The sequence below is a fragment of the Lampetra planeri genome, chromosome 21 (assembly GCF_965212315.1).
Source record: "Lampetra planeri chromosome 21, kcLamPlan1.2.h2, whole genome shotgun sequence".
NCBI lineage: Eukaryota > Metazoa > Chordata > Hyperoartia > Petromyzontiformes > Petromyzontidae > Lampetra > Lampetra planeri.
Genome location: NC_136127.1, coordinates 10411216 through 10421074, shown reverse-complemented (window position 1 = coordinate 10421074; position 9859 = coordinate 10411216). Strand labels below are relative to the sequence as shown.

The 9859-nt window shown below is 52.9% G+C and overlaps 1 protein-coding gene across 1 annotated transcript in view; it reads left to right on the top strand.

Moving 5' to 3' along the window:
• The window catches only part of LOC144724659 (uncharacterized), a 17078-nt gene extending 11605 nt beyond the window's left edge, over positions 1 to 5473 (top strand). Inside the window, exons 2-3 of the mRNA XM_078603958.1 lie at positions 580 to 841; positions 3859 to 5473. Of these exons, the coding sequence (XP_078460084.1) occupies positions 580 to 841; positions 3859 to 5342 (1746 nt within the window). The 3' untranslated portion in view covers positions 5343 to 5473. The remainder of the gene's footprint in view (positions 1 to 579; positions 842 to 3858) is intronic.
• Positions 5474 to 9859: the final 4386 nt, after the last annotated feature.

Sequence of the window (9859 nt, the reverse complement as noted above, 5' to 3'; positions counted from 1 at the left end):
TGCCTCTCTCTCTCTCTACTCTCTCCACCTACGCCACCCTCACACCAAAGGTCGCAACCGGGTACCCGATACCCGTACCCTACCCGATACCCGGCTACCCGTACCCGGCCAGGTACGGGTACGGGTACCCGTTTGCGACCCTGGTGCGGCCGGGTACGGGTAAGGAATCAAAACCCGTTTGCGACCTCTGCCACACACCCTGCTTCGTCCACCTCTCTCTCTGAACTCCGGTCCCTACGCTGGGGAGCTGGACAAGCCCCTCTCTGTAGCAGCGTGGACGGCACCCTCGTGTTCACCTTCTGAAGCGCTCGCTCGTCGCCGTGGCGTGCGCGATGACCACCACCACCACGTGACTTTTCCTTCGTGCTGTGCGCGGTGTATTTAGCGCCACAGCGCGTGGATTTGTAGCGTTTATTTTCATTTGTTTGCTGGTGACTTTGTGTCTTTCATATCGGAATCGCCTTCAGTGCTGTTGCTGCCGGCGGCAATAAAAGTCGTTTAAAAAGTCAAAAGTCTGCCCCGTCTCTCCCCCGTCTCAACTCTCTCTTCCTCTCTCTCTCTCCGCTCGCTCGTGCGCAGCGCTGCAAGGACCGCCTCAACTCGCTCGCCATCTCCGTGATGAACGCGTGGCCCGGCGTGAAGCTGCGCGTGACCGAGGGCTGGGACGAGGACGGCCACCACTCGGACGAGTCGCTCCACTACGAGGGGAGAGCCCTCGACATCACCACGTCGGACCGCGACCGCGCCAAGTACGGCATGCTGGCGCGCCTCGCTGCCGAGGCGGGCTTCGACTGGGTCTACTACGAGTCCAAGTCGCACGTGCACTGCTCCGTCAAAGCCGGTGAGCGCGTTGCGAGCGACGAGTTATTCGCATTCCACAAGTAGTGACTAATCCCATATCTGCATTTCACATAAATATGCTAAATTCCTCTTGATATGCAAATTCCTTTGTCAAGGCGCTCTTCCCCCTCCAACCCAGCTTAAATATACGCTGCCAAGCCTGGTGGTGTTCGTTCAGACGCTGTCTTTCCGACAGACCTGTTCTTCACCTGAGGATGGCTGCTTGCGTTGTGGCCGAAACGTCGTTGGAATTATTTTATTATGTTTTATTTGTATTATTTTATTATTTCCCTTCTACGTGACTTTACCGAAAGAACCAAGAAGATGAATCCCTGCAGTCACGAAAGCTTTTAATCGAGTTATTCGTAGTTCGTGATGTCGAACCCGATTAATCGATTGAAAAAAAGAACATGTGTTTAGAAGAACAAGAAAAACAACTTTTGGCGTTTTGTCAATGACAGTGTTTCTGTGGCGTATGTGGGCGTTGCAATTAAACGAGTGCGTGTGCGCGTGTGTATGGCGAACTTCTTTCGCACCGTACGTAGCCGACCGCGCTAATCGGAGGTGTGGGGGAAGGACAACAAACGTGGTGGCCCCACGGCAATTGCTTCACGATATGTGACATATATATGTGTGTGTATACTGTATGTCGTAGGCGACGTTTCGGGCAATGGTCCTACTTCACGTGGCGCGATAGCCTATTCAGTAGTGATACAACAAAATAAGTAAGCCGTGTCTCTTTCGCATATCCGACTCGCTTAAAAAAAATCACAGCCATAAAATAAATACCTTCATGTTTCATGCGTAGAGAAGGATATGCGATGAGGGCGACATTGTGTGCTAATCTCGTTTAATAAAAAAAATCGTATTTTTCCACAAGCACGCTCACGATTGATGTGAGTCGCAGGCCTTCAAAGGCAAAAGTGTTCTCAGGCACGGCAATATAACGGCCGGCCGCCTTTGTCTCCCGAGAGGCGATGTTTACACACTCTGCACCAGGTACTCATTTGATGCTGAGTCGACCTAGGGGGAGGCTCAGAACCGGTTCGGTTAATCTTCAACTGGTGTTGGCCGTGAGCGGGAAATCGAACTCGGCTCGCTGGGTTCGTAGCGCAGCGCTCTAATCGCTGCGCCAAACACAAAGGAAACAGATCCCCCGTATAGTCTTCAACAGGCTGTAGGGGCAAGTGCTGTTTGCGAGCACCTATGAAGGCCGGCATGTCACACGAGGGGGTGGGTGGCCAGCACAACGCCCCAACGCCTTTGTCTCCCGAGTGGCGATGTTTACATACCACATCAGATATAATCATTTGAGGCTGAGTCTACCTAGAGGAGGAGGACTTGGACCGGTTCAGATAATCGTCACCGGTGTTGGCCATGAGCCGGAATCGAACTGGAATGACCGGGCTACACGACCACAGCGGCCCTAACCACTGCGCTGCACAAAGACACTCACACACACAACAAAGACAAAGATCCCCTGTATAGCCTTAACAGACTGTAGGGGCAAGTGCTGTTAGCGAGCACCTATGAAGGCCGGAACGGTACACGAGGGGGTGGGTGGCCAGCACCACGCCCGACCGCCTTTATCTCCCTAGTGGCGATGTTTACACACCGCACCAGGTACTCATTTGAGGCTGAGTCGACCTAGGGGAGGCCCGGGACCGGTTCAGATAATCGTCACTGGTGTTGGCCGTGAGCGGGAATCGAACTCGTGTCGCCGGGTTCATAGCGCAGCGCGCTAACCGCTACACTGCCGCTCCCCACACTCACACACACTCACACATGTACACACACACACGTGTGTGTGTGTGTACATGGACTGTACGCATAAAAAGTAGTTAATCTTCCATACACGCTGCACCCTAATGAAAGGCTTCGAGTCCACACGCTGATTGCGGGGGCTGACTCGGCACATCATCATTCTCGGGTGGTCGATAGAATGACTACAGTACAACTTTGTTGTTGTGCGGACGCCAATGGTGGTTGTTTGACGATCCACCCTCGCCCCGCCTCCCCACCCACCCCCTTCCCCTGCCATATGAATGTGGAATTTCCATCACTGGCTCAGCGCCGAGATGCACACCGTCGCAATACTCCGTAGGGCAGCAAATGGCGTGAACCCTGAACGCCCGATCGCTCGCATTAACACAAAGTGTGCAGTGGATAATCTCCGTTTTAAGTCGTTTGTTGTCCCTCCACCCCCTCCACCGTTCAACATTTGACTAGAACAATTCATTTCTGCGCCCTTAACGTAACCCGCGCTGTATTTTTCCACTCGTGTAAAAAGTGTCGCTTTTGGTTCCCTGTTGAGTGTTTTAACCTTCGGCGACTTTCCGCACCGCGTGGGGTCACACTCCGTGCGACTGACGATTTTGCTCCGCTTGCCGTAGCCGCTGTCGTCACCGTCGTCACTTTGGAGCGCTGTCGCGATGGCTCTCGACACTCTGCACCGCTCTCACGCCCAGTCACCTGAGTTCGAGCCCCGGTCTCGGCTCGAACATCGCTGGCGAGTGACAACGGGACCACACAATCCCCCAACTTCTTCCCCAACCGGCGCTGTCCAGAGTGTTGAAGTTGTGAGGCTTGGGGGTACCTGTGTTGAGATCCCCCCTTTTGTTGTTGTTGTTTTGGGAACGCATCTACTACCGCATCTGTAAACACAAAAAACATAATGTCGAGCAAGACCAGAGTGGTTATTGACGAATGTGTTGAGTTGTTGTTGTTGGTGTGTATTCTTGCGGACCGCTGCTAATGCAGTAGCAGCAGCATCACCAAAATCCATCTCTCTCCATCTCATTCTCTCTCCATCTCTCTCCATCTCCGTCTCTGCCGGTCTCTCTCCATCCTTCTATCTCTTCATCTCTATATCTCAATCTATCTTTCTCTCTCTCCATCTGTCCATATCACCTCTCTTCATCTCTCGATCTCATTCTCTACCGGTCTCTCTCCATCTCTCTCCATCTCCCCCACCCTCCGCATCCCCCCCGCATCTCTACCTCCATCCCACCCGTGCAGAGAACTCCATCGCGGCCAAGAGCGGGGGCTGCTTCCACGGCGACTCGCGCCTCTTCGTGGAGGGCGGCGGCTCCAAGAGGCTTCGCGACCTGCGGGCCGGCGAGCGCGTCCTGGCGGCGAGCGGGCCCAGCTCGCCGCCCGCCTACAGCGACCTCCTCCTCTTCCTCGACCGCGAGCCGCGCCAGCGGCGCCGCTTCATCGCCCTGGAGACGGAGGGCGGCGGCCGCCTCCTCGTCACCCCCTCGCACCTCGTGTTCGCCGCGCCCGGAGACTCCGGCGGTGGCGGCGGCGATGGTGGCAGCGGTGGGGCTCCGGAGGAACGCGCCGTGGCCCTCTTTGCCAGCCGCGTGCGGCCTGGCATGTTCGTCTTTGAGCTGGCGGGTGCTCTTGCTGATGCTGATGATGCTGCTGCTGCTGCTGATGGTGGTGCTGATGGTGGCGTTGTTGTTGGTGGTGGCGGCATTGATATTCCTGGTGTTGTTGGTGTTGATGTTCCTGGTGTTGTTGGTGGTAGCGTTAGTGGTGGTGCTGGTGGCGTTAGTGGTGGTGCTGGTAGTGTTACTGGTGTTGTTGTTGGCGATGGTGATGGCCTCAATTTTGGTTGTGGTGGTGCCGCTGGTGTTGTTGGCGGACGTGGTGGTGGTGGTACCAGTGGCGATGCCGCTAGTGGCGATTACACGAGTTGTGGTGTTGGTGGTGTCGCTAGTCTTGGTGGTTGTGATGGTCGTGGCAATGGGGGTGACGCAATTAGTGGTGATAGTTGTAGTATCGTTGCCGAAAGTGGTGATGATGGCACTAGAAGTGGTGGTGGCTGTCGTTATATTTCTCATTGCGCTGCTGCTCGTTCTGCTTGTGCTGCTGGTTCAGCTGCTGCTAACGCTTCCGCTGGTAGTGCTACTCCTGCTTGTGCTGTTTGTTCCGTTGCTAGGACCGCTGCCGCTGGCTCAGCTGCAGGTTTGGCTGCTGGCGCTGCTAGCGCTACCGGATCGGCTGCTAATTCAACTGCCTGTTCCGATGATGGCGCTAGTGCTGCTGTTACTGCTGCGGGTTCAGCCGCCGCCGCTGCTGCTGATGCCGGCGCCGCTGACGGAGCGCCACGGCTGCGCGCGGTGCGCGTGGCGCGCGTCAGCTGGGTGGAGGCGCTGGGGTCGTACGCGCCGCTCACGCACCACGGCACGGCGGTCGTTGACGGGCTGCTGGTGTCGTGCTACGCGGCCGTCGAGATGCACGGCCTGGCCCACGTCGCGTTCGCGCCGCTCCGCACGGGCCACCAGCTCATGCGGGGCCTCGGGATACAACCGCGCGGCGACGGCGGCGGTGGCGGCGGTGGCGGCGGCGGCAATAGCAGCAGCAGCAGCAAGAACGCACGGGGAGCGGAAGGAGAAGGAATTCACTGGTACCCGCGACTCCTCCACACGCTCGCCCGTCTGCTGATGAGCGAAGACGCATTCCATCCTCTTGCCTGGCCGTGCGTGAGCAGCTGAGGAGCCAGGAGGAGCCAGGAGGAGCCAGCAGCAGCGGCAGCGGCAGGAGAAGGAGGATGAGGATCCATTGCTCCCGGGGAGGCAAACGTTGCTAGATCCGTGGCTCGGTGGACGAGATCGGTCAACACGGGTGGGCGGGCGAGTGGGGGAAGGTTCGCGATGGGGACCGTGCCAGGGGCAGCCACGGGGGCAGTCGTCGGCCGACCTGGCGACGCAGCCCGAAGGATGTTTTGGGTTTCCCCCAATTCGCTCGTTGTGTTCGAATACGTGACGGACGCGTCTCGCGGCAGGGAATTACCCAGGCTCCCTAGGGGGAGTGGGGGTAGTGGGGGTCTTCATCCAAGCTAGAAGGTTGACCAAGGGTCCTGTAATTTATAGGTGAGCTTGCATTGAATGTATTGAATGTTAAAAGTGATTGTACATCACTTGCAAAGCAAGTGTCGCCAAATATGTTATTTGTTGTTGTTGTTGCTGCTGTTGTTGTTGTTGTTACGTTGAACAATGAGGTCACTTTGTTTTTTGTTCCTCGCCGAGGTCTCAAGACGTATTGGCAGCAGAGAGAGAGGGGGGGGGGGGTACCCCCCGCTACGTTGGGCCGATTGGGGAAATTTGCATTGCTGACGAGGGTGTTGGCTTCGTGCGAGTGGAGGAGGACGAGGGGAGAACCCCTGAGAAAATCCAGCGCCGCGCTCAGTGCCGGATTAAGCTAGTGCGGGGCCTGTAGCGGACGTTATAAAGGGGTCCTAAATTAAAAAAAAACACGCAAATATTAAAACGCATACAGTTTAACTTGCACAGTAAAGTAATTGTAATGTATTCATTTGCTATACAGCCAAATAATACGACAAGTCGCTAACATTAAACACCCAGTCGTTCATAAAAGTTGAAGGCGATATTGCCTACTATAATCGCCCAGAAATGTCTGTCCGTCCCGCGCGTGACGTCACTCCACATGAGGCCCATCCCGCTCATTAATATTCATGAGCGGGTGGATTTTTACACTAATGCAGAGGAAGGTCGAGCTGAATTAAATAATTTATTACGCAAAGTCGCTTCAAAAATGACGTTTTCTTTACAGAAAGTGACGGTAAAAAATAAATATATGCTGCACAATGCTACATCCGTGCGTGACGTCACTGCAAAAGAGCCCCCCCCCCCCTTTCATTAATATTCATGCCCACGTGTAAATTTCCACTAACGCACAAGAAAGTCGCGCACTCCACATGCCGCACCCCTCCCCTCATTAATAATCACGAGCGGGTGACGTCACTCCACATGCCGCACCCCTCCCCAATAACCATGAGCGGTTGACGTCACTCCACATGGGCCCCCCCCCCCTCATTAATAATCATGAGCTGAACCATTTTTCTATTGAATATTTCATATTTACTGCAACATACACCCGTCCTTGGACGGGCAAAAAAGCTAGTAGTGCTATAGTAATAGAACAAGTGTGGAATAACTGAACCGAAATTGATATCTTGAAAGCATTTAGCGCGGGGCCCTTGAAAGTGCGGGGCCCGTAACATGTGTAGCTACAACACGTGTAGTAGTAGCTGCTACAACACGTGTAGTAGCTGCTACAACACATGTAGTAGCTGCTACAACACGTGTAGTAGCTGCTACAACACGTGTAGTAGCTGCTACAACACATGTAGTAGCTGCTACAACACGTGTAGTAGCTGCTACAACACGTGTAGTAGCTAGCGACTTGTGCTACGAGGATAATCCGGCACTGGGTGCGCTGCGTAACACGAGGAGTGTTGACACGCGGCACCGCCACATCTCGGCGATACCGTATGGTCGACTACAAGTTGCACGGTAACAAGTGACAAGACGGATCAACAACACAACGTTGCGATTGTCGAACGAATTAATTGTCGAACGAATGATGCACTTAAGAGGAGGCGAATGAGTTTTGCGTCAGAATAAACCACACGTGACGGGTTTCCGTCCAATCATGGGCGGCCACGAAGCGTGACGCGCAAACTGTACAAAGCCACGCGAAAATCGCGGTCCGACACATTTCCCGTTTTTTTTGTAAAATACAAAAACAACTAGCTCGGAGTAAAAGTCAATGGACTCATAAGTATTTTTTTTCAATTATAATACCGAAATAACCAGTGCACAAACATACCACACAACCTGGTACGGTAAATGGAATGGAGTTTAGACGAGGCGTTTCTTGTGTGTCTGCCGAGCAGTGATTGGCCAACGGAGCACGCGGAAACCTCGGGTGGTCACGTGACTTCTATCCGCGATTTGATTGAACGCTTCCATGCCAGTTGCCCACGAGGATGATGAGGAGCAGCAGCAGCAGCAGTGATGCAATTTGTTCAGATTTGTGCGACTGTTTTTACATCTCCTCTGCTTACCGAACGAGGACCATTTCCAGAAACGTCGCCTATTATACGATTATATTTACGCATTTACTTTTCGGGCCACGGTGTTATTGATGAATTGTTGAGTTTGTAGATTTATTGTTTAATTATGAGAGAATATGATGCAGAAACTGTTGGCCGGGTGACGATTGCTGTTAACAATTGTCGGGTATTCTTGGTTCTTTCGGTAAAGTCACGTAGAAGGGAAACAATAAAATAATACAAATATAAAACAATACAATTATCACGACGTTTCGACTGCAACACAAGCAATCATCAGGTGTGATTGCTTGTGTTGCAGTCAAAACGTCGTGAGAATGTTATTGTTTTATATATATATTATTTTATTGTTTCCCTTCTACGTGACTTTACCGAAAGAACCAAGAATACGAATCCCTGCAGTCATGAAAGCTTTAAATCGAAATTGTCTGCTAGTTGCCCCAGTGAATGACCGCCTGGATTGGACAGCGAAACGTCGGTCGTGATTTCCCGCACCCCTCCCCCAACCCATTTAGCGATATGATGACGCCACCATCCGGATCGGAACTCCCACAGAAGCATTTTGGTTCCTCCGTTATAGCCTCGCAGCCGACATTGCACCTCCAGCGGATGCAGGGCATCTCGATAACCAGTTATTTTTGTATCGTCGTCGTTGTCAGCCTTGATATTTCCCCTGCTGAATGAAGGCCTCGCCACCGTTCCATCTCTGCGCGGTCATCCTCGAGGAGTCTAGGGGGGCCACGCTCCATTCCCTTGACTTCCACCCCGTCACCAGTCTCGACCTTCATGTCTGTTGAACATCTCTCGCACCGAACGTAACCAAAAGCGCTAATCGGAGGTGCCGGAGTTGGGGGTGAAACGGACAACACACTAAACACGCACTATGAAGACTTGCTTCCTATTTATCTGCGTTGGAAATGAGGTGAGGTTACAAAAGCCTGTCCCTAGCTCATCGTCGGTCAAATACAGAGCTGGGTACCTCGTAAAGATTAGCTACGACCGTATTAGGGTGGTACCAGTTTTTTTTGCTCTGTCCCACTGACTTTTCTCAACAATCGAGAAGCTATATTTTAACTTTCACTGGCTCACAGATCCACGCGTTCAATCTTCCCGTCTCTCTCCGTGCTGTTGTTCCAAAGCTTGTCCAGTAATAATGATAATTAACATTTATTCGTCAAAGCGCCTTCCGCTAGTGTCTCAATGCGCATTGTAAGAATAAGGCTTAAGAGAGACAGATAAGCTATGAAGACTAAATTGACTTAGCAAGATGTGGTTTTAAGACGAGACTTATTAAAAGTGTCCACACTATCGAATAAACGAATTTCCAGCGGTAGGTAGGGAATACCAACCAGCCTTGGCCCAGCCACAGCGAATGCGCGCGCTTCAGCCCAGGAACGCAGCCCGGGATCGAGGTACGCACAGCAAGGGCGGAGTTTGGCCGATATATCGATTCGTTTTGGCCGTGTCCGTGTCCTCCGATCCGTCTGTATTATCACCGGCGAGTAGAAGATTCCACCCCCCTCCCGCCCGCCGCCTTCACAACGGCCGACGGAAATGAACTGCGCGACAATCGATTCGAGAAATGACCAAAGACTGCTTGCAACGCCGGGCTCCAATGTATAAACAGCGAGCGAAGCGATTCGGTGATGCTGCTGCTGCTGTTGATGCCGAACGATGCTGCCGATGCTGCTGCCTGCTGCTGCTGCTGCATTGGTAGCGTTGCACAATCACAAATTGTCAACAACAAACGTAACAAAGCACTCGACGCGTTCATTAGTAAGACCGCGCGCCCTCTGAGTGGCGGCGGCGGCGACTCCTCCCAACCGAGCTCACAGTTTTGTCCGTAATCCCCCGTTCCATCCTCACGCGAAGCCAAAATTCTCATCGCCATTGGAAATCGGTTAAACCTTTCAACGTAAGCCTAAGAGTTCCACCTTCAAAAAAAACCAAATCGACTTAAGAGTCTTGAGACTCAGAGTGACGCTTTCACAAGAACAGTTCAGACATTATTATAAAATATATGATTCGAGACGCTGTGAATTTGCGAATGACGACACCGCACGATTGTGAGAGCCGGCCCACGTTTCCCCAAGTGCAGCGAGTTGATTGTCAGGCCCGTCACTATTGACAACACAA